This window comes from Lissotriton helveticus, chromosome 4_2 (assembly GCF_964261635.1).
Source record: "Lissotriton helveticus chromosome 4_2, aLisHel1.1, whole genome shotgun sequence".
Lineage (NCBI taxonomy): Eukaryota > Metazoa > Chordata > Amphibia > Caudata > Salamandridae > Lissotriton > Lissotriton helveticus.
Genome location: NC_136064.1, coordinates 43,650,716 through 43,675,477, shown reverse-complemented (window position 1 = coordinate 43,675,477; position 24,762 = coordinate 43,650,716). Strand labels below are relative to the sequence as shown.

Sequence of the window (24,762 nt, the reverse complement as noted above, 5' to 3'; positions counted from 1 at the left end):
CCACAAAAAACTCAATCTAATCTCCCACATCAATTCCATTGCAAAGTCTGCTCGATACCAACTGCGGCTTCTTTGGGGAATTCGTCGCTTCTTCCCGGAGCAGGACCTTCAAACCCTGGTGCAATCGCTGGTCCTCTCCAGACTGGACTACTGCAATTCTCTTCTTACTGGCCTCCCCAAATCCCACTTGTCCCCCCTTAAATCTGTTCTCCATTCAGCAGCTCGTTTCATTTATGGGGCCAAAAGAAGCGACCACATCACCCAGATGTTATCCACCCTCCGCTGGCTTCCCATCGAGGCTAGAGCTATCTACAAGACTGCCTGTATCACTCACAAAGCCTTGCACTCCTCCTCTCCTCGCTACCTGGCGAATAAACTGAAACTCTCTGGAGGCTCTAGACCATCACGTAATGCAGAAAATCTACTGCTTGAACCTCCCACTTTCAAGAAGGAAATATCGATGGCCCAATCTTTTTCAGGCAACGCTGTGAGAATCTGAAACTCCCTTCCGCCTCAGCTTCGAACCACCACCTTCTCCCAGGCCTTCAAAACGGACCTCCAAGTTCTCCTCCAAAGACACCTCCAAAAGTAATTCATGCCCTCTCTATTATCTGAAGGAAGACCTCCCATTACTGAAAATTCTATTCTCCATGACTATGGAAGTGCCTTCCCAGTGTGTTCTTGTGGTTGGAGTGCTTGCCATTTATTGCAGTATTATCCTTGTACCTGTGTTTGGTACTCTTTTGTAACATGCACACGCCACTTTTCTCTTGTAACACACTGTTTGCTACCTCTCACATTTTGTTTGCTTTTGATACTTGCACAAGTGCCACCATTGCCTACGTAACGTTTGTTCTTGTGCCTGAGTGTCTAGCGTATATTGCAGTATTATACCTCTAATTGTACTTTGTTTTCTCTTGTAACCTGCACACTTGTCACTTTTTCCTCCTGTAATGCACTGTTTGCGACCTCATGTATTTTGTTTGATCACAATTGTCACTTTTACCTCATGTAACTAACGTCTGCTTTTGTAATTTGTTCACTTGTAATTTTCTCCTCATGTATCATTACTGTTCCTATTGTGAAGCGCTCTGACGCCTTCGGGTAAAGTCCGCGCTATATAAAAACGCATAAATAAATAAATACATTTAAATTGAAGATGTGGTAGTGTGCTACCATTACACACAACACACCATGCATACTTCACTTTACTCCACTCCACTATACTCCACTCTGCACCACTCCACGCTCTGCCACTGTCCACTCCATGCCACTCAGCACTGCAATACTGCACTTTACTCTGCATCACTCCACTCTACTTCACTCTACACCATGCCAATGAACTCTACAAACACAACTCCACTATGCACCACTGCACTCTACAACCCTCCACTGTGCACCACTTTACTCTATGCCACTGTACTCTGCAACACTGTACTTTGTGCCACTGCACCAATGCACTCTACTCTGTACCACTCTATTCTACGCAAGTGCACTATATGCCACTCTAATCTACTGTGCACTTTGTGCTACTCTACTCTCCACCACTGTACTCTACTGTACACCACTCCACTCTGAAACAATCTAATCAGTGTCACTACACTCTGCCCCACTCAACTCTACTCTGTTTCACTCCATTCAACCGGGACACCAACCCAGTTCCCCTGTTCCAAGATCGACAGGTTGCGGTCTCTGCTGTGCAGCATGGCTAAAAAGTAGAGTTATGTCACAGCACTATTTTTCTTTTTGTGAAACCTTGCTGGATAGGAGCCTGTGCTGCTGAGCAACATGTCTAAAAACGTTGACAGTGCCAATAGATCTTACATAGGCAAAACCTGTTGACTTTTCCAGTTCTTGTTCTATGTTATCTTTCATTAATTTAATCTGCAGGCCATGTGGCCTGCGCTGTAGGAGTCATTTAAAGTTTGACAGAGCAAGAGCGGTAGAGCTCCTGGACTTCCAAAATTGCAGTACTCCTGCTCTATTTAACTTTGGGGGGGAAGTGTTGGATGTACTCCAGCAAAGCCTCAGCTACCTCTGATAGCCAAAGCCATTGACTCGATGGCCAGCCGGCCTGCCTGCCGAGGGCTGTCCGGTCACAGTGGCACTTGCACCATCCTATGTGTAGTGTGGGCAACCCTCATTCATTTTATCTTCCCTGGGACTGGGTGGACAACTCCTTCCACTTCTTTGTTTCCTATTTTTTTTGATTTCTCTAAACAGACTTGCACTTTGGGGCTTTATTATTTTTTTCCCGAAAACTAAGAACTTTCGGAGTGGGCGAATCAAACATGGGGCCTGTATTGCAAAGCTTTAGTGTCTTCGATGATACCACTGCTTGCTTGTCTCTAAATCTGGCAGGTGGTCCTCCTCTAATGGAGCGGGGGTCATAGCCTCTCATTGGGACCCTTTATTATAACGGCGAGGACAAGAGATGCCAACCGTTTGGGGAACAGTCTTTGAAAGGGACTGTTCGCCCTGGTTTCTTAAAGTCCCCCTGTCCCTTAGAGTACCGATTTGCTTTCTTCCTTTGAGTCTGAAGGAAGGTAGACTCGAAGTCCAGGTAAGCATACCACATTATTTTGACTTTTGATATGCTAACCATTATTAGCTCTTTAACAAAAATAGCCTCTGCCCCACCTCCCTCTCCAAATGTCTGAGAGAAAAGTGTTAGGTTTTGAGGACTGTCGGCAATAGCACGAGGAGCAATTAGGCCTTCGTTCGGATCTTCTGAGGTCTTTGTTTGCCTTTAGGAATCGCTGTTGCTATCCACGAGCACGGAGTATGTTCCCCCAACCCCCTTGCCATTGTATTTAGAAATCCAGAAAGGTTGTGTTCTAGTTTTATTGTTTTTTATTTTACGGGATGCTAAAAGAGGCGGTATGTGCTCAATAGGCATTAGTCTGTTTACCTCACTAATGCAACCAGTGTGTTTGTCAGCAGCTAGCGCCTGTTATGTATCGTTTTTCACATTAGTAACCTGCTACCCAGTATAAAATAACCAGTTCTCAATGTCAAATGGCATTTCGATGTCCTAGCCAACATAAGCACATCACAGGGCAGAACATGGCAGATTTCCAAAACCATTTGCACATTAAGACTGGGAACTACTTGTGATTCCATAGATAATTTACCGCATTAAAGGGGTTTGAGACTTCTACATGCCAAAACCGTGCAGTGAAACGCCAATCCCTGTCATTCCCATACCATTTGATACACCAGCAATCTCAAGTAAAGCAGCATTTCAGTGTTTTTGGCATTTGTTGCGATCTTCATCTGCTTTTAGGAGAAATGCAAAACAGACACGGATTGCTTTTCTCTCTCAGTCCATTACAACAGGCATTATTTTTGCTTCTAGAATGGCCAGGCCTTCCGCATTCTGGATGAACAGCGTTTTGCAAAAGAAATACTTCCCAAGTACTTCAAGCACAACAATCTGTCAAGCTTCATACGGCAACTCAATATGTGTAAGTACCAGGATTTGAAAGTGGACATAAATATCGGGATGCGATCTTACTTAATTTAAAAAACTGAGATGGTTTTTCCAGTAGGGGTCTGTTCGAAATCAAATGCAGAATGTTTTAACGTGAGAGTTTGAGGTAAGTTTTGTAGTTGTCAGTCCTCCGCTGACAGAAATTCAAACAGGAGTGTTTCTTTTTAGACTAAAGCTAAATGAATTAATTTTTTTTGTTTGTTTGAAGGAAGGTGTTTTTCTTTTAGTCCCGTTAGTAGACATGGATAACAGTACAGAGGTAGTTGGCTAAAAATTGTTGACTGATGCAATACTATATCTGACAAAGCATTTGTTACAGTATATGTTCCTTGGCAGAAGGATGATTAGACTCTGCACAGCAATGTAAACTTATGGATAGACTGCTTTATGATTTTATAAAAAAGTGATTACTAAAGAGATAATTGTTTTGGATTTGACTCCAATCCGAAGCCTAGAGCACATTAAGCCAAAGGAGAATTCGGTTTAACTTTAATTCAGAGTTGACCTCTGCATGTATAATTTCTTCACTCTAACAGTAAATAGATTTATATAGGCACACATGCTTCTGTCCGCTGTTTTGACAAACTATCACGTAGGTAACATTTATACCTCCTTGTGATCAATAATGTTGAGAGGTAATGGTTGGTGTTAGAAGTTGGGTTTCTGGATGGCAGAGATTTGCACCCTGTCCAGGCAGGAACCACAGTCCTAGTCTCGGTAAGTCAGAAACACACTTCAAATTAACTTGTGCTCACCCTCCGGTAGCTTGGCACAGAGCAGAAAGGCTTAACTTAATGTGTAAAGTATTTGTGTAATGCTTCAAACAGTAACACGGTGAAAACAACACAAAAAGAACAAAACGACAGATATCCAATTAGTAGAAGTCAAGATACAAATTTTTAAAGAATAAGCAGTTTTGTATTGCTTGGAAACGAATTTCAGCTATCGGGGCTATCTGATAGCACTTGACTGAGTCAAACCCAAAGATTCAGACCGTCCACAATGGAGCACGGGTCTGATACAGGGACCAGTCTTGGCCTGCTTAACAGTACCTTTGATGCTTTGTGGGCGATGCGCTGTCGTGTATCTCGCAGACGTAGGCAATGCATAGAACACCAGGGTGATGAGTTGTTGAACCGCTGGGCTGAAGGAGATATGAGCATCAAGACGCGCCGAGCCGCGCAAAGTCAGAAATGCATTGGAAACTGAGGATGATGCGTCGCGGTGTCCGCGGTTCGTGTAGCGGCGATGCACTAGCGTCAAAGAAATGTGCCGGTTTTGATCGGCGCAATGTTGTCAATGTTTGGAGTTTCACACTTTTTTGTCACTTTAAACTCATCCCCAAGGGCCCAGGACTAGATTGGCCGAGCAGAACTTACAGCAGACACTGTCCAAGTGCTGTTTGCAGGTTGAAGAGAGGAGTCTTTGATATCCCTGAGACTTCAAAAAACAGGAGTCAAGCACGCAAGGGAAATAGCATTTAGTACGCAGGCGACACTACCACACTAGTCTTTACCACGCAGGATTTTACCACTAATATACAATTGAAATGCATGCCATCAGCACAAATTTTGTTGTAAAGGTATGAATGGTAAAAGCATATTCATTGTAAAAGTTTTAAAGGTAATTGTATGTAAGTCTTAATGGTTTTATGTTTTAAGTGGTGTATGTGTGTGTGTGTGTAGTTTTTTTTCTTTAGGGTGGGTATGAGTATATGGGCTTTTTGGGTTGTAGGAATTATTTTAGGGTGGGTATGTCTTTTGGATGGCATGGTTCTTAGGGTGGCAAGGGAAGTTTTTTGGGTTTTGGTATGGGTTTTGGGGTGTTAAGGTTACTTATGGGTGGGGTGGGAAGGGTATGCATTTTTGTGTGTATATGTGTATATATATATATAAATGAATTATATTTATTGTTTTATAAAAACTATGACACTTAAGCACTTTACATGTTTTTAAAGATTATTTTAAACATGTGTATATATATATATATCTAATGTGTCATGAAATATTATTCTGTCTATGGGGTTTAAACTACGAAATGATTGTCTTGTGGTTACCTCAGTCTGTTGTTTATGCCCATCTACATGTGACCTATGATGTCAGAAAGTGGGAGTGGGGTCATTTCACTTTAAATAACAGATGGTGTTTTTTTCCACTTTGACACGTGAACAAGGGCTTACGAGCTTGAAACGCGTTGTGTTGGGTCACTGAAATAAAACCACACTTATTGCCTGTTAAACCTCGGAGGTCTGTGTCTCTTTCCTCGCCTAACCCGCCGTCGGCGGAATCAGGAAGTGGTTTGAGTTTCCAGGATAGATAGATAGATAGATAGATATATATATATATATATATATATATATATATATATATATATATATATATATTCATATATATATATTCATATATTCATACTCCAATCTCCTATCCCCATACCCGGCCGGGTTGGGAAACCAAGAAACAGCACTCCCGGGCTCAGAAAGGTGCAGCAAAAGTTTTTATTTTTCAAGCAAACGCGTTTCGGGACAGCGTCCCTTCGTCAGTGGTTCAACAATGTGAACTACGCAGCGCCATTTTTTAAAATCCACAATGGGTCATGGAAATAAACAACGGACTCATAACCTTGTTCAATGAGGTAGCGCCATCTTGGAGTGTCCAATGACGGTCACAAAGTTAATAACAGCATGCATTATTCAGACATAGTTATCAGCTGTTTTCTAAAGAATTTCTTTCAACAAATAACACATTTAAAGCCGTGTATCGGCTTAGACCGCCCCCTGCACTATTTCCTTGTAGGTTATCTATGTTTACGGGGTATTCTCATGATTGGGCCAAGCTGTGAAACTACTTATATTATACGTCAGAAATTGACAGATATGGTTCTAATCCATATCAGTTAAGGAGGCATCCTCCATAAAGTGATCTTGCCGTGGATCGGCAATTGCAGCCAAACGGCTGCATCAAGTTGCACTCGCTTAGTCCCTCTCATTAGACACCCCTCCTACATACAGTTAAAGTTCAGAATTTTACAGACATAAAAAGACCTCATCCGCAACAAATTCAGTATCTTCATACTTTTGCTGGTACCATCATTATACATTATATAGTATGAGATTCACCAATGTCACAATAATCAGATCATTCAATATACAATTTTCTATGAAAGCAAATAATTAATCCCAGATGAGTGGCCATCTCCTCTCCCATGTTAAGACCTCCTGGTGCCTTAGTTTCAAGATCAATAATATAGCGTGATTCGAGTCTCCTGAGAGTTAAAAGTCTGTTCCCTCCTCTTGCACTTTCTGGGACGCAATCTAAACAGAAAAATCTCAATAGATCCCTATTGCTATTGTGTTTAATTGCGAAGTGACGGGCAACAGGGTAGGTGAAGTCCTTATTCATAATAGCTCTCATGTGTTCTAACACTCTTAATTTCACGGAATTGATCGTGCTGCCCACATATCTTAGTTGGCATGGACACACAAGGCAGTATACAACATGGTCTGTCAGACAGGTCATAAACTTGTTAATCTTTCTTCCACTATGACACCCTCTCACATGGTAGGACAGTGTACGTTTGCTAAAGGCACAAGCTTTACATCTCCCGCATGGGAAGAAACCCCTTGCATCCTTTAGTGTACCTTTGATGTTCCGTATAGGTTCCAAATGGCTGTGGACCATTGCATCTTTTAACGATCTGGCTTTCCTAAAAGTGAGTTGTGGGGTTAAAGGTATGTCTGGTCCCACTATGTGGTCGGTTTTAGAATGTGCCAGTGTTTGGTCATGATTGCCCTGAGTTTAGCAGAATCTGCCGAGTAAGTAGTAACCATGCGAAATTTCCCTTCAGCAGTAGATTTTACTTTCTTTGTAAATAAAGTATTACGTGGCAATTTCTTTACACGGCTTAGGGTGTCTAGTAAAAAGTTCAGTTTGTAACCCCTCTCCACGAATCTATCTATACTATCAGAGACCGCTGAGTTGAAGTCTTCCTCATGGGTACAATTCCGTTTTAACCTGAGGAATTCCCCATAGGGGATGCTGTTGATCAGTTTGCGGGGGTGACTGCTAGTTGCAAAAAGGACACTATTACCCGCCGTGGGCTTGCGGTAAAGGGAAGTGGAAACTTTTCCATCCTTTACAGTTACCTGCAAGTCCAAGTAGTTAACCTGAATGTCACTTACATCCCCAGAAAATTTGAGATTACAGACGTTTTGGTTAAGCAGCTTGATATAGTCTTGTAATTCATTGATAGACCCATTCCATACCAGGAACAGGTCATCAATGTACCTATACCAGGTCACCACTTTGTTGTTCCATGTGGCGTTTGCGGGACCCCAGGCCTCCTGCTCCTCCCACCAGCCCACGAATAAATTCGCGTAGCTGGGGGCGAAGCAGAAACCCATCGCAGTCCCCGACTGTTGCCTATATAGAACCTCCTGGAAAAGAAACATGTTATTATGTAAGCAGAAGCTAACCAATTCTAATAACATTTCGTTGTGCATAGCATATTTTAATGGCTTCTTTCTCAGGAAGTAGTCTATGGCATGGAGTCCTTGTCTGTGCTCAATGCATGTGTATAGGCTTGTTATATCAAGCGTTGCCATCACATAGGTAGGTTGCCATATCAAGGTTTCAATTTTTTCTATGAAGTCTGTGGTGTCTCGTATGTAAGACTGCAATCCCAGGACAAACTCAAATAGATAGTGATCCAAAAATTTGGAGAGGTTTTCTGTCAATCTGCCAATAGAGGAGATGATTGGTCTTCCTGGGGGTTTATCAATGTTCTTGTGAACTTTTGGTAGATGATAAAATGTTGGTAAAATTGGATTAGTGGTCTTCAAAAACAGATATTCTTCCAATTCCAACATTTGTTTACAGTGCCATTTCCTCAAAAGTTCATGTAAGGTCTCAATACTTAAAAGATATTCCTTTTTGTCAATCTCCGCATAGCAGTGAGCATCTTGTAGTTGGCATTTAGCTTCCTCCACATAGCTTTCACGTGACATGATCACGATATTTCCCCCTTTATCAGAAGGTTTACAGACGATAGATTTATCTTCAGCCAAGGTCTTTATCGCCATTCTCTGTTTCTTGGTGATGTTAAAATTATCCATTGTTCCTTTGTTGGTTGTTCTCATAGCCATCAGATCCCTGATGACAGCGTCAGAGAATGTGTCAATTGCATCTGTTGTGGTTTGTGGTACAAATTTAGATGGTAATTTGTAACCACTATTGGGAACTTCTTGGTCAACACCAACATGCGCTAGTCTCTGAGAATAAGTGGTATTCGGAACGTTAGTTTCACATTCATTTTCCTGGCGCAAATCTTCTAAGAGCTCACATGCCGTCAAGTCATTGACTGTCAAGAGATCAATTCCTTTCTTGTTGCCCCGTAAATATTTAGCCTCCTTAGCTGTTGGTTTCACTTTAAAATATTTGTGCAATTTAACCTTCCTGATAAATTTATAAAGGTCTATCCTTGTTTGAGTGTATTCCAGATGCACATTAGGGCAAAAAGTGAGTCCAAGTTTCAAAACAGATTCCTCACATGGGGAAAGGACTTTTTTGGAAAGATTGACAATCGTTAAGGAATCTTGTTTCACCATCTGTTTACTTTCCTGCTTCTTGTTGTGCGTGAGGCTGTATTGCTTTTTCCTCTGCCCCTTCCTCTTCCAGCCTCCTCGTCTTGTTTGTCTTCCTCCTCTGGTGGCTTGTTCTTTCCACCCCTTAACCAACTGTGCCTGATGACGTTGAACTCCTGATGAAAAGGAGTCTTCTTTGGTAAGTTGGAAGGGCCTGCCATTTCATCTCCGGATACTTCACTCACAATGACATCAGAGTCCGAGGTTTCTATTCTGGATTCAGAAGTTGCGTCCGGCATTTGATTTTTCTTTGCCAGATCTTTGCGTGGTTGATCATATTTCTTTGCAAAGGTGAGTACTCTGCCCATCGCATAATCACGTTCATCACGATCGAATTTCTCCTGCTTCCTCATTTTAATTTTTAGTTCGTATTTCTGTAGTCTCTTTCTCATGGCCGAGCGCAGTTGTTCTTGCTCATCTTTATCTGGGTTTTTGAGTATTTCTTCTTCTAGTGCCTCAATTTCCTTGACCGTCTTGTCCCGGTCGCTCCAGGAAAATTGCACTAGAATTTCTAACATTCCCTTGCAAGATAAGGCAATGTGAGCGGCCCAAGCTTCCAGCAGGAGAGGGTCGGGATTTTCGTAGGCAGGGACGGTGAATATTCGTAGCCCCCTGGGCACTCGCTGTACTTCGATATATCCCTGAAGTGATGTGCCCTCCCACCACTTCCGAAGTTCTCTCTCATAGAGTTTTTCAAGTTTTTGAAATTGTGTGACCAAGGTCCTTTTGACCTCACTGGTTGCTGCGGGTGGTGGTTTTGTTATGTCCGGGTTCTTGTTTTTAAACATATCTCCCGCTGCGTCTCTGCGTTCACTCATGTTGAACATTATTGATGCTGAAAGGGGTTGAGAGTTCCGATCCCGGAACTTGGTCTTCCTCCCCTTGTTGCCGCTATTCTTCTCTAAAGAGCCCTCGACACACCGTCAGATATTACAATGCAGAGTCCTATTATACCGGACCGAAAACAGAAAGGGATACTTGAGTACTGGCTTACCGCTTATTCTTCGTCGCGGAACGCTCAGTTTCTCCTCTGATTCCTTCTTATATGTTCTCCTTCGCAATCCGGTATGGAAAGTATCAGTCTTTTCCTGCAAACGACGGAGGATCTCCTTCTCTCCTCCTCACTCGCAGATGGCGGCGGTGCACCCACGCATAAAGATTCAGGCTCCAGATACACCGAAACCGTGGGTCACTCTTCGTGTCGGGTGCCGTGAAGACGCGGCGGTGTACCGCGTTATTAAATTAAAGCTCCAATCTCCTATCCCCATACCCGGCCGGGTTGGGAAACCAAGAAACAGCACTCCCGGGCTCAGAAACTTTATGGAGGATGCCTCCTTAACTGATATGGATTAGAGCCATATCTGTCAATTTCTGACGTATAATATAAGTAGTTTCACAGCTTGGCCCAACTAAGGCACCAGGAGGTCTAACATGGAGGTCTAACAGGAGGTCTAACAGGAGGTCTAACAGGAGGAAACTAAGGCACCAGGAGGTCTTAACATGGGAGAGGAGATGGCCACTCATCTAGGATGAATTATTTGCTTTCATAGAAAATTGTATATTGAATGATCTGATTATTGTGACATTGGTGAATCTCATACTATATAATGTATAATGATGGTACCATCAAAAGTATGAAGATACTGAATTTGTTGCGGATGATGTCTTTTTATGTCTGTAAAATTCTGAACTTTAACTGTATGTAGGAGGGGTGTCTAATGAGAGGGACTAAGCGAGTGCAACGTGATGCAGCCGTTTGGCTGCAATTGCCGATCCACGGCAAGATCACTTTATGGAGGATGCCTCCTTAACTGATATGGATTAGAACCATATCTGTCAATTTCTGACGAATAATATAAGTAGTTTCACAGCTTGGCCCAATCATGAGAATACCCCGTAAACATAGATAACCTATGAGGAAATAGTGCAGGGGGCGGTCTAAGCCGATACACGGCTTTAAATGTGTTATTTGTTGAAAGAAATTCTTTAGAAAACAGCTGATAACTATGTCTGAATAATGCATGCTGTTATTAACTTTGTGACCGTCATTGGACACTCCAAGATGGCGCTACCTCATTGAACAAGGTTATGAGTCCGTTGTTTATTTCCATGACCCATTGTGGATTTTAAAAAATGGCGCTGCGTAGTTCACATTGTTGAACCACTGACGAAGGGACGCTGTCCCGAAACGCGTTTGCTTGAAAAATAAAAACTTTTGCTGCACCTTTCTGAGCCCAGGAGTGCTGTTTCTTGGTTTCCCAACCCGGCCGGGTATGGGGATAGGAGATTGGAGCTTTAATTTAATAACGCGGCGGTACACCGCCGCGTTATCACGGCACCCGACACGAAGAGTGACCCACGGTTTCGGTGTATCTGGAGCCTGAATATATATATATATATATATATATATATATATATATTAGTACAGAATATGTATTTAAAAAGTACTATGTGTATATATACATATACATCTAAATATATACATGAAAAAATATATTTCTTAAGGAAAAAAATATTATATATATCTATACATATCTCTCTCTCTATATATATATATATATATATATATATATATCTATCAATTGAGGTTATACTTGCCTGGAAAGGTTTTACCATGCCAATGCCTTTATCATACATACCTTCACAATGCAAATTCGATGTTTAGGCATGTGTGGTAAAGACTTACGTGGTAGTGCCACTGTCACTGTCGTTGTAATGACTGCTTTGTAAAGCCGTGGCTTGCATGGTTCTGTCATACATCCATCAAACAAGCCATTGGAGCTATTTAGGTTCTGAGATGTAGATGCATGTCCGGCCCTTCTCACTCCCAGGCAGGAGTGAGAAGGGAGGAGGGCAGCAGGCCAACACAGCAAAGCAGCTCAGCAAAGTTGCAGTTAATCTAGCTGCACAGCAGTCCTTCTTCCAGGTAGAATGTTCTCTGTTCCAAAAGTGTTCTGAGATGGGGGTGTCAGAGGTCCAGTACTTGTACCCAGTTGAGCCTTTAAAGTCGGTAGACTTCAATGAGATGCCTTTGAAGTATACAAATCCCTTTTTCTTTTTTTGCCCCGGCTACAGCATCATTACATCCCTTTGTGTGGGGACAGAACAGAACACAGCCCTTTCAGATGAGTCGTCTCCTCCCTCCCACCCTGCCCAGGATAACCCATCACAATATGGATTGCCGATCAGTCAAACCTAATCTATGTGAGGCTGTCTAGAGAAAATGTACCAAGCCAGCTGTCACCCTCCCAAGAAGTGTAATCTGAGACCAGCAGAAGGCACCAAATGGTTACAGTAAGAAAAGGCCACCTTTCTAAAAGTGGCATTTTCAGAAGTGTAATTTAAAATTCACCTTCACCATAAGTTGTGTTTTTACATTGTAATTAAAGTATATGGCCTACTTTTTAAATTCACTGCACCCTGCACCTAGGCTCTGCAGTGCTTAACTTAGGAGTGGCCTACGTGTAATAAAAAGGAATGTTTGGACCTGTCAAGTGGGTTCACTTGCCCGGTCGACATGGAATTTTAAAACTGCAGGCTCTGCTGTGGCTGGCCTGAGATGTTTAAAGGGCTACTCAAGTGGGTGGCACAATCAGAGACAGTCCTTGTGCTCATATACTGCACTTTACCAGGGACTTGTAGATAAATAAAATATGCCAATTGTGGATAAGCCTGTGTTACCATGTTTTAAATATAGATCAAATGCACTTTAGCACTAGTTAGCCATGGTATATTATTGGCCTGATTCCTTAAGCCATCAAAAAGGGAGTCAGCAAAACAGGAGATCAGAAGGCTAAACGTCGGGGGAAACCATACAAGGGTGCCTGGTCTAACAGTCTTCACATTGTGAAGCATTACTAAGATGTGTCTGACTAGAGTGCGGTTACTTGGATGTGGGAAATTAGCCCTATTCCTGTACCTATAAAAGATTTTGAATACCATGAGGTTGAGTGATGATTGTTTTTTAGGACCACATAAATATGTCACCTTTATTTCTATGGAGTTCTTTAAACACCTAGCGACAATTTTGCTTGCAGTCAAACATTGTCTAGATTGGGCACCGGCATAGAGGATTTCTTTTACATACCCCTGAAGGTACTACTTACTAAATGGCAATGAAAATAATCCATCAGAATAAAATGACTTGACAAATAATCTATAACTCCTTGCATGTTTATAAATGTCCCAGGCCAGAACTACATCTCCCAACTTTTATGCTGAAGTGCAAAGTGCAACCATTTGGTAGTTTCCAATTACTTGTATGTGCAGAAACCATGTTCTGTGATCTGAATTTATTTTTTGAGTGCCCATCCCACACTCAAACGCTGACAGTAATTAGCTGTCCTGAAATGAGCTGGATCCACTTTCCTAATTGACTCCCCTCTCTTCCTTCGGCCCATGAAATTCACCAGTTGAGGGTGCATTTTTCTGACCCGTGTTGCCCCTTTTAATGCTTTAAAAAATAGCAAATTCACTTGGGGGCAGGGGTGCAGTATTTGTTCTGTAAGAAACATTATAAACTATGAGATATGAAGCTCCCTAATGGCATTTCCAACTGAAGCAATATTAATTTGCCACTCTTTGGTAAGCAAAGTGAAATTTAAGCAACAAAAGAATATTCATAATGTCGGGCTGTATCCACGACTAGAACTACACACAAAATAATTACTTGTCATAAACATTCCCCTGTCAACTTGACCGACCTGTATGAGCATGCATGTTTTGACACATGCTTATGAGTCTAGAGAGTGACAGTTTTGGAGAGCATCAGAGGCACAAAAAGAGGTAGACATTCCTTCCCTCCCCAAGCCTTTCAGAGTTTAGAGAATCTTGGCTCATCTACCTTGCACTAGATGCCTTTGGGAATGACAAGCAGTGCTTTACAAAGCCACCTTATATTGCATTACACTGTTGCCATGCATCAGTAACCTGTTTCTAGCTCCCTTTGCACCAATGAAAGTGGGGAACACCTTTAAATTGGGAAAAGCCGAGAGCGTTGCTCAAACAACTCCTATAGTGGGGATAATGCTGTAGGCTCTGGAATGATGTAGGAACATCACAATTGGCAGCCTTCCTACACAGGCTTTCCACAGAACAACCTACTTATTTTTTTCGCAAACAAGCTGGGATCATGTTTAATAACAGCTCATAGGTATAATTAAGACCTTTAGCCGAATCAGTGGTGTCATTGTGAGCAATCAAAAATGTATAAAAACAGTTGCCATTGCAGTTTGCACAGTGCTTAGAGAAATACTTATGTAATGTGAGGTTAGCATTGTCCAACTCATACCTTCTCTCAATTTTTATGGCCAAATGTGGGTTATGGCAGGAATTATGTTATTATTTGGGAGGATGAGAGTCCTAAAATCCAGTCGATGATTAAAGCGTCACTCTCTGTAGCTCACCCACAAGGTCAGCAGTTGCAGCCACTTGGAAAAGCGACTTGGGAGAGCAGTATTGTGGGACTCAGCGAAAAGTTGTTCCCCTGAGGCTGTGCTACTGTTGCTTGGGCAGAGGCATGGGGGTCCTGCCACAAACGAACCAGCAAGTAACTCGCAGCCCGACTCCATCTGCCAACAGCATAGCATGTACTATAGACTTTTGGATTCCACTGGAGCTGGACATGCCACAGTCCATTCCCTTGGGCCTTTTGCCTGGAGCCAGTCCACCGTCTGTGCATTACTTAATTGCTCCCTATCGGGGCCCATGGGTGAATGACACTTATCGTAAAGCTTGCTTCCCTCTCCTTGGGTCCACGTCCTTCTCCGGGTTCCCCTTGCTAGGCCCATTTTCGCGCAGGTAAAAACTAACAGAGGCCACCGTGCCATTTTACGTCTCGCCCGGGAGCACTGCACCGTTTGCTACCAGGGTTGCGACCTCTCATTCTATCTGGACTTCACTCCCACAGTTCAGTCCGCTTAGTGTGAATTTCTGCCTGTCGAGAAGCTTCATTGGCGTAGCCAATAGGTCTCGCCTTTGGGACCTTACAAGTATTTAGTTGTGCAGTACAATATCCTTGGTGCAACACCAACTGTTGTATGGCTAAACACTAATAAGGTCCGAAAGGCGAGTCCTATTGGCTATGCCAATGCTTGTACTCCATTACACCCAGTGCAAAGGTCAGTGTGTGCTTCAGACCTCGCACCACACTGCAAGGCCGCCATCTTTGTCAAGCAGATGTCAGAAGCTTCATCGCCCTTCCCCCGCCTTTGCAGTGTGTTAAGGGCTCCCTTCACAGTTCTCCATTCTCGAAAGAGGTGAGGATGTTTGACAAGACCACCAAAGACCAAGCCACCCACCCTCTCCTCAGTATATGTGCCCATCACTCAGTACTCCAGCTCCTGCGCATCCTGAAGCAAAGAGTGTCACATTTATGTGTGGTCAGCTGTGCTTAAATCACCACACAGCTATGAGTGCACACTCACAGCATTGTAAAGATCATTTTGAAATAAAAGATACCAAAACCAGTTTAGCGCCACAGAAAGAACTTGCAGTAGTTCGGTTTGCGAGCCAGGTAATTTTTTGAGCAAAAAAAATCTTTAAAGGTACCCGGAGAGGGGATGGACAGATAACTAGGTAGTATGTGGCGGTAGACTTGCTCTCAAGCTTGACACCATGAGACAGTGTCAGGACCGAAGTACATTCCTGCTCGTGACCTCTTCTTCTGACGCAAACTTCTAGGAATGTAAAGAATGCAGCGGGCACCCACTACTAGCTCCCAAGACCCTTAGGCCAATGGAGTCAACGTTTAGAGAGACGGCAGGACATGCACCAGCCTTTGGCCAATTGCAGGCTTTCAATTTTTGAATGTAACAACAACAAGAGAGGAAGGGTTCAGGGACACTCCTATACCCCAGTCAAAATATCAATACAACAACGAAGGAGTGACTTAAACCAAACAAAATGGGACATAGACAGAGCACGTGGATGTGTAGAAAAGGAAAAGAAAATCACAGTGATTTTTTATAAAACCCTCACTCACCCAACTATTGGGTGACATGCTTCATCATCGGGTTGTTCACCGGGTATGCCAAGTGCATGCCCGGTGTGCTACTACACCTGCGACTGCAGTGGAGCTGGTGACTAGAATAAAAGCAGTGCAAAAAGTGATAGTGAAAATAAGGTGTCAAAATCAGAGTAAAAATGCGTGTTCCAACCTGTACCCAATTTTAATAAAGGCTGACTATTCAGGCGGTGGCAGAGCCTTGTAGAGGTTGATATGCGGGGAGTCTCCGGAATGCAGTTTTTTCCGGAGTGAAGAAATCCCGCCCCACCGACCTATGAAGTGAAGTCACTGCACTTTCACATTACAACACCCTTGAAACTCCAGGGTAATCCGGTGAATAACCGTGAGTTCTTTCTATTTTTGAGTACACTGAGGTTAGGGTACGCCTTAGCGCGCGTATACCGCCCAGTGTCACAGGTTGGTCCTGAAGAATGCTCGGCTAAAAGGCCACCATGAGCAGAAACATGTTGACCACATGACCGATTAAAACAGGACACTTTGATTCAAATTTATTATCAAACTTGTCCGCCACTTCTTTTTATCTTGTGCATGCTTCAACCTTTATTAAAATTGGGTACAGGTTGGAACACGCATTTTTACTCTGATTTTGACACCTTATTTTCACTATCACTTTTTGCACTGCTTTTATTCTAGTCACCAGCTCCACTGCAGTCGCAGGTGTAGTAGCACACCGGGCATGCACTTGGCATACCCGGTGAACAACCCGATGATGAAGCATGTCACCCAATAGTTGGGTGAGTGAGGGTTTTATAAAAAATCACTGTGATTTTCTTTTCCTTTTCTACACATCCACGTGCTCTGTCTATGTCCCATTTTGTTTGGTTTAAGTCACTCCTTCGTTGTTGTATTTTCAATTTTTGAATGCCACACGCAATGGCCAATCACTTCAGCTTTTCAGCAAACTCGTGCGTGGGGCTTTTTTAGCCACACGTGCAAGCTTGCTGAAAAGCCGAAGTGATTCCAAGCGGTAATTTTCTAGACCGCGCGTGCGCACTGTGCTAGGCTCGAAAATCAGATGCTCCATATGCTCTCCTCTATCTGGCCAAGCGGCATATCTCTCAAGAGGAAAACCACACTATTTGACTGATGGTCAAGACTACTCTTAAATTTTCTAAGCAGATCACAGTGTAGAAGTGTGGCTCACCGGTTAGAGGAGGCAGTCCCTGATGCAGAGGTCAGACCCGGGACCGGGGTTCAATCCCCGACGCGGCAGGGGCTTGAGCTCAAAATGTCCACGGACTCGATAATTCTCGCCTTGGTGCTTACTCAAATCGTGGGTTCACACTCTGCAACTCTGGGCAATAGCTTGCTTAATCTCCACTACGGCCCCAACGCGATGGGATGCCTGGTCTTCACCTTGGGGATGCCCAGTAGGGGTAATCTTGCAGGGAAAGGCCAGGACGGGTTCCCAAAGCAAGCGCCTTGAGACCTTACGGTGAAAAGGCGCTATATAAGAACGTATGATTTACGATTTATTTATTTATTTACAGCCTAATCGACATCTCCGCTCATCATGTGGCATCAGGAGACACTCACCTGAGTGACCATGATTAAGAGTTCATGTTTTGGATACTTCTTGGGCCGATCCATTTCTTGGTGCTCCCCTTGCTTGCTCGAGGGACACTAGACTGTCAGATGAAGACTTAACCCATGGGCTTTCTCTTCTTAACCGCATGCGTGCGGCATGATTTCCGCCCGTACGCTGGATTTTGCGGATTCGCACTTTACATGACGAGCTGGGCTCGTCATGAGCGTGCGAGGAGGCTACCTCATGACGAGCCCAGCTCGTCATGAGCGTCGAAGGGGTTAACAGGCTGTCGTGAACATACCTAGACTACTACCAACTGGGAGCCCCTGCTGACACTCTTGGGACTGCAAGCCCCCTTGGCCACCCAGCGGGTCTCTCCTGGGATGTTCATCTCTTTCTCCTCCGCCCCCCGGGATGATTCCTAGTCCACATGTAGTGCCTAAGAAGGGTTTTTGGACCGGGTGTGATTCGATCAGCTATTGCTTCGCTCAACCATGTTCGGGGGTTGGGATTGGGCGGTATGGGTTCTCACATTATTGTTTGTTTTTTCCCACCTTGCACTGTCCCATCCCTTCTGCTCGCGTCACCCAGCGGCATTCCCCCACCTGCCACTTCAGTCAGTGCCCCCACAAGCCTTTCACTTGGTTCTGTGACTACCACCCAATGTCTTACGTGGAACATTCGTGGCCTCAATGACTGCAGAACGGTCCGTCTAGTCCATACCTGCTTCACCAGGCAGCACATTGATATCTGCTTTTTCCAAGAACTCCATTTTACGCAGGCCACGGTGTCAAGACTGCGAGCGCGATGGTGCGCAGATGCCTACACCTCTCTATACTTCAACTATGCTGGGTGGTAGCAATATTGATGCGTAAGGACCAGCCCTGGCAGATGTGGCATGCTATTTGTGATGCCAGTGCTTGTTATTCTGACCGGCACCCTCCACAAAAACCCGGTCATCCTAGCTGCTGTTTACGGTCCTAACACTGACAGTCTGGACTTTTCGGACCTCTGGCAGCTTGTGGACGGGCTAGGCCAGGCTGCTACTCTTTGGGGCGGGGACTTGAATATTGTTTTGGATGACATACTTGACCGTATAAGAATGTCCAGACTGCCTCACCCTAACGCTGCAACATTACTTAACATGATCATACACAATCACTATCTCAATGATATTTGGCGGATTACACCTATGTTGGACGTGGAGGGCACTTACATCCCAGCATCCCACAACACATGGTCGCGCATAGACTTTTGGTTGATCTCCCAATTAGCAAGGATCTGGGTCACGAAAATAGCACATCTGCCCTTTACCCTTTTTTCAGACCACAGCCCATCCTGCTGGAGCTGGACATGCCCCAGTCTATTCCCTTGGGCCTTTGCTTGGATCCTCCCCATGGGTGCACTTCGTGAACCAGTCTTTTGAGACGAGATGCATAGTGCAATAGTTGACTATTTCGAACACAACAAGGGTTTGATGTCTTCCCATCAACATTTTTGGGAGACATGTACGGTCATGGTCTGGGGAGTTTGCATTGCTAAACAATCTGGTATCCTCAAGGCGATCTGGAGGCAGCTCACCAAAGTGGAATGGGAAGTCCAATTGCTCAAACTGGAATATGTCCCCACTAAAAGTGCTGCCGCTATTTGGGCTAAGCCGATGAAGTTCAATGAGCAGGCACTACATGAGACAAAATACCTCGACCGGGATGCGAGGGCGCACATATAGGGGGAAAGTGAACACCCTGGTAAAACGCTTGCAGGCTTGCTCTGCCAGACCAGGACCTCCTGTATGTGGTAGAGCTATTTGATGACGAACATTAACTCCAATCCACACCCACAAGACTATTGCACACCATGACCTCCTTCTCTTAACTTTATACAGCCACTGCATTGCACTCTGCGGATGAGTTGGATGCCTACCTGAACTCCATCCAGTTACTATGGCTAGACTGTGCCCACAGGTCATACTTGTACTCCCCCACTGCAGTGGAGGAGATAGTGCAGATCATTCGGGCCCTCAGTGACAAGGCGCAGGGATTCAGTGGGTTGGCCACCTCCTTCTACAAGGAGTTTGCGTCCAGGCTGGCGGCTTATTTGTTATCGATGTATGAGGAATCTTTGGAGCAGGGGTTCTACCACCATCTCTCTGCGAAGCGGTCATCGTGACGCTCCTCAAGCCCGACCATCCATCAAATAAATGTGACTCCTACCGGCTGCTATCGATGATCAACATCGATAACAAAATATTTGCTAAATAATTGGCAAACTGCCTCCTTCCTATGCTGCTCTCCATCGTGCAACCTGACAAGTCTGGTTTTGTCACGGGTCACTCAACATCTCACAATCTGCATACGATTTTTGCCCTCATGCACACACATGACACGCAACTACTTGCCCCTGCCTCTCCTTCACACCACTAAGGCTTTTGATTCTCTTGATTGGCCCTACCTTTTTACATTACTCAAACGCCTGGGTTTCAGTCCACATTCAGCTGACAAATTCAACTTCTATACTTTCCACCCTCTTCCCATATCCGACTCCATTGCATATTATCAGATCCATTTCCGATAACCCAAGGGACACTCAAGGGATGCCCGCTATCCCTGCTCCTATTTGCCATAGCAATGGAATTTCTTGCGGCACGCCTTCTGCAACATCATTCCCATCGCATCCTCAGCTTCACGGCGCAAGGTCTGATGAGTCTCAATGTACGCATCCTCAGCTTCGCAGGCCTCCTGAGAATCTAGTCCCGAATATAAAAGAGGTCACCCTCATCAATGGATTTTTTGGGCATACACATCAATTGGTCCAAATAAACACTTTTTCGTCTCACCAACTGCACACTGCCCTTTCCATCGGAGTTCCAGCTGCAGAGATGGCGTACTCGCTCCGCTATATAGTAATTCGGCTTAACTGTGATCTGGACAAGCTCTGGATGGCCAAGTACGGCCGCACTATGGTGTGGTTGGGGGACAGAGTTCAGGTATGGTCTTGCTTACCACTCTCAGGGTCTGGACGGATTGCCATTGCCAAATTGATTAGCCTACCCACATTTCTGTATCTTTTCTCAATCTATCACTTACTCTTATTTCACTTCTTCCGGCAAATGGGATCCAACTTGGTTTCACTGAACTGAGCTGTCAAGCAACTTAGGATCTGCTCGGAAATTCTCACATCACCACTTGAACATGTGGGGTGGGGTGGGAAGGGAGGAGGGAGGTTTGACCGGTCCAGACATGCCATTATTTGCACTTTGCGCACAGGCAAAATACATACACTTTGGCTCTATCCTACTCAATCCCAACTGCATACTGCCATTGAGGCAGACCATGCTGCACCCTGCCACCCGACTACAGCACGGAGTCTATCTTACAAGCCTCCACGATTGACCGTCAGCACTGTGGAATGTGTGCACTGGCATGAGGAAACGTGCAGGGCTCTCATGCGTATACACCCCTTATTTACCAATTTTGTTCAGCCCCATTTTGCCGCCCCTGCAGGATGCGGGCACCAGGGTGAGGGTGCCCGGACACAGCTTTGTTCCATTTTCAGATCTTTATCCTGATGACCAGTTCATGCCTCCTTTTGAAGTCCAGGGAATGACACACCCCACAACGGTTGAGCTTCTCCTGTATCATCACCAGTAAGAGACAACTGCCGGGCATTGCACAACACATTTTCTCTCTTTCTCCCCCTCCACCCGACTCCTATACATTGAACATATTCTCACAAATCCATCCCCGCTCATGCTAACCACACGCCTTTACTCCATCATGCAGGCTATGGCTCCTGTTCGTATACCGGCGACGTGCACTGACTGGGAGGCTGACACTGATCCACCACTACCTGACTCATAGTGGTCCTACCGCCGTGGTCCCATTTAAAGATTGTGTCTCATCCACTTTAAATTCTTACATCGCCTGTATGGATCCCCTCCATATGGGGCTGATCACCTCTGCAGACTGTCTTCACTGTACAACACCTCAAGCCTCCTTTGTACACCTCACATGGGATGTCTGCAGTGTTCTCCACTGTCCAGGTCATTCCTCTGCACGCAGCTCCCTGGTTCACCTGGGCTATGTGCAGGACGTGACTGTGGGAAGTCGTAGCCTCAACGCTATCTTTCTCTTGTCCAAACGCGGAGTTGCCATAAATTGGGGATGAGTGCCTGACTCCACTCTTGAGGCCTGGTTGACCGATGCAACATATTGTCAAGACAAATTCTCACTTCTGCAAACTTATGTCACCACAAGCCCGCCCCAAGGATATTTGGGAATCCTTTCTCACCTTTTTAAGACCGAGATTTCCGGTCAAACATAAGGACGTGATTCAAGACTCTTTTTAACTTCGAACCAAAAGGACATTGATCTGTGCCAAATTGACACACAAAATGTGATAACTCCATTTTACTTTCTAATTCTTCTTTTGCCTTTGGATAATAGTTACAACGGCTTGGTGTGCTTTGTTGTATTTTGGTTTAATATTGTTCTAGGCTATTCAGTCCTACTGTAAGCATATCCTGGTGGGTGGGTAGTGTGGAAAAGTCAATTTTGCCATGTTGTATGTGCCTACGTGTTCCCCATCTTGTGTTATATGTGCATGATCGAGATGCATGTATTCCCCTCTGATCGATTAAAGACACAATTACAGTTGTGTCCATCTCTAGTATGCCAGTTTCCAGTCCTCGTGAAAACAACGAATATTAGGCTTATGTAAACCTACGTTGCCACATTTTACAGTGTGCACGTTAATTCATTGAATTATCCCCGTTTCTAGGCCTCAAAAGGGCCCGGACTCAGATTCAGCTCCTGTCTCCTGAACCCTCTCCGAGGAGCGATACAGCCCCCACCTGTATCCCTGACCCTTCGCTTACTTCATGCCTAGCAGTGCCCGGCCCGGCCTGGCTCTGCCTCCCAGTCTGCCAAGAGTATGTTATACTTCCAGTTATCAGTCCAGCCCTCCTTCTCTGCATTCCTAAGCTACTGAATCGCATCAATAGTTTCTGTCATGGTCTAGCCTTTATGTCTCCATGTAAGAGAAATACTGTATTAATATTCATAGAATATTCCTCGCACACGCAATACATATAGAATTATGCATGCACCAGTCTTAGAGTCTATTAGCCTTTGCCCTGATAACTTTTGGATTCTATCAACATGTACTCTAAACACCAGATACTAGATATGCCTTGGGTACATGTCGCTCTGACACTCCAGACTTTAGTCTCCTCTTCTAGCGTAGAAGCCATAGCCCCCAGTTCTCCCTGGTAACACGTCATTGCCCGTTTGCGCGCACCACTAGGTTAGAGGTCCCAGCTGCTCAGGTAGCCCCCTCCATGTTTCCGCCCCGTTAGTGACACTTCTGTTACGTTTACATCACATGTCTATGTATACGCCCTGTACACGCCTTCTTGTTACATCATTTTGCCCTTATCTTTCGCGACTGCTACGAGTCACGCCTACTGCTACGCCTACTGTATTGAATGTAATGCAATTGTTTTGATATATATACTGTGCACCCATATTAAAAGCTAGCCAATTCACCAATCCGCCTGATTCCCAGATCCTGCCCCCGGCAGCTGCCTTTATACTATCCCCGTACAGGCTGTCCTGTTCCTGTCCTTTATGCCTGATTAAAGCCTGTCGACTCAAGATACCTCGAATCCTGACTCTTATTTATTGAGCTATCTGTTTTATTGATTATATTAAAAAAGAGTACCGGTAATTAATTATTTATTTACCACATAATGGCGCCCGAATAGGCACTTGCCCTTTCCCCACGCGCCGGAGAAGCCACGCAGGCCCCCTGATCCTCTGCAGCCGTGACGGAACCATACCGTGCACGTGCAGATATTTCTGCTTCAAGTATCCCTCAGGCCCACGGAGGAGACGGAGGTCGCGGTCCAGCATCCAGACGAGGCGGTGAGGAACGCGGCGAGTCCCGACCAGAGCCCAAGCCGAGAGTCCAAGGTCCGAGGTATCCGGAGGCCCACCTGTAACTGAAGTCCGAAGTTCGTAGTCCGTCGTCGTAACAGTCCAGTCCAGTCCGAGGCCTTCCGTTCTTGCTGCCCGGTGAGTACCGTTGCTGGGGTAGTATCTAGACAGGGTCAAGTTAATTTGTCTCTGGTCCGTGAGTTTGGGTACACAGATCCAACACGAAGTGTTCACCTAGGTGGACGCGGGTCCTGACGTGTCTCTTTATGGGACCGGTAAGTTTCGTGCTGTTTTAGCAGTGCATCTAGTCATTTTAGTAAGTTTCGTTCTCGAGAAATTCATGTGTTCTGTTCTCAGTATTCCAGGTAATATTCTGTCCGAACTGTTATTTCTAAATGTTATTTCATGTGTTTTCAATGTCGTGGTATGAGTGATTTGTTTTTTCAGTTATTATCGTGTATTGTATTGTGTCCAGATTCCAGCTTAAAGAATGCCTCTATTCTCGAGGTTACGTCAGTTAAAAACCAGAAAAGGATTATTAAAGGAAGCAGTTCCTGTCCCGCCTAGGGACAGTCCAGGTCATTTTATGTATCATAAGCATGGCTTAAGTGCCATATTATATCTAGACTTATGGGTGGAGTACACCAAGGAATTAGAAGAGAAATATAGATGGCCCGTATCAGGTACGTGGGATGCCGAGTGCATCATGCGAGTAGAAGAACCATTATGGAAAAAGAAATCCAGACAGTCCCAGAAAGACGCCATCGAGTTATGGCGCAAAGAATCTCATAGAAGAACGGAAAAAGAAATCAGAAAGACAGAATTAAGTAGGGAATCCTCAGAAAGAGCCCAAGAAAGGGAATTAATCGAAGTAGGTGAACGAGTTAAAGCCGAACAGTCAGACAGACAGAGAAATGCCCTTATTAAGGGTATGTATCCTCTTCTTGCCGAGGGCTTGCCGAAAGCAACCCCGGAAACACCATGTAATTTTCCGCCGCCATTAGTTCCGATTAAGCTACGTCACAAACCGACTGCAGCTGATATTTTTCTCTCGTCCTATTTGGACGACACAGTCCCAGCATATGCAAATCCTGTTCCGCCAGCTCCCGTAAATAATGTAATTTCTGTTCCTCCAGCCAC

General features: G+C 44.6%; 1 protein-coding gene across 3 annotated transcripts in view; it reads left to right on the top strand.

The window, feature by feature from the left end:
* Nucleotides 1–24,762, top strand: part of LOC144752191 (heat shock factor protein 3-like) — a 199,200-nt gene that overhangs the window by 52,593 nt on the left and 121,845 nt on the right. Inside the window, exon 2 of one of the 3 annotated variants that reach the window (XM_078640135.1) lies at nt 3,359–3,467. The exons of the other annotated variants lie outside the window; for them this stretch is intronic. Coding sequence (XP_078496261.1) covers nt 3,359–3,467 — 109 coding nt within the window. The remainder of the gene's footprint in view (nt 1–3,358; nt 3,468–24,762) is intronic. 3 annotated transcript variants of the gene reach the window in all.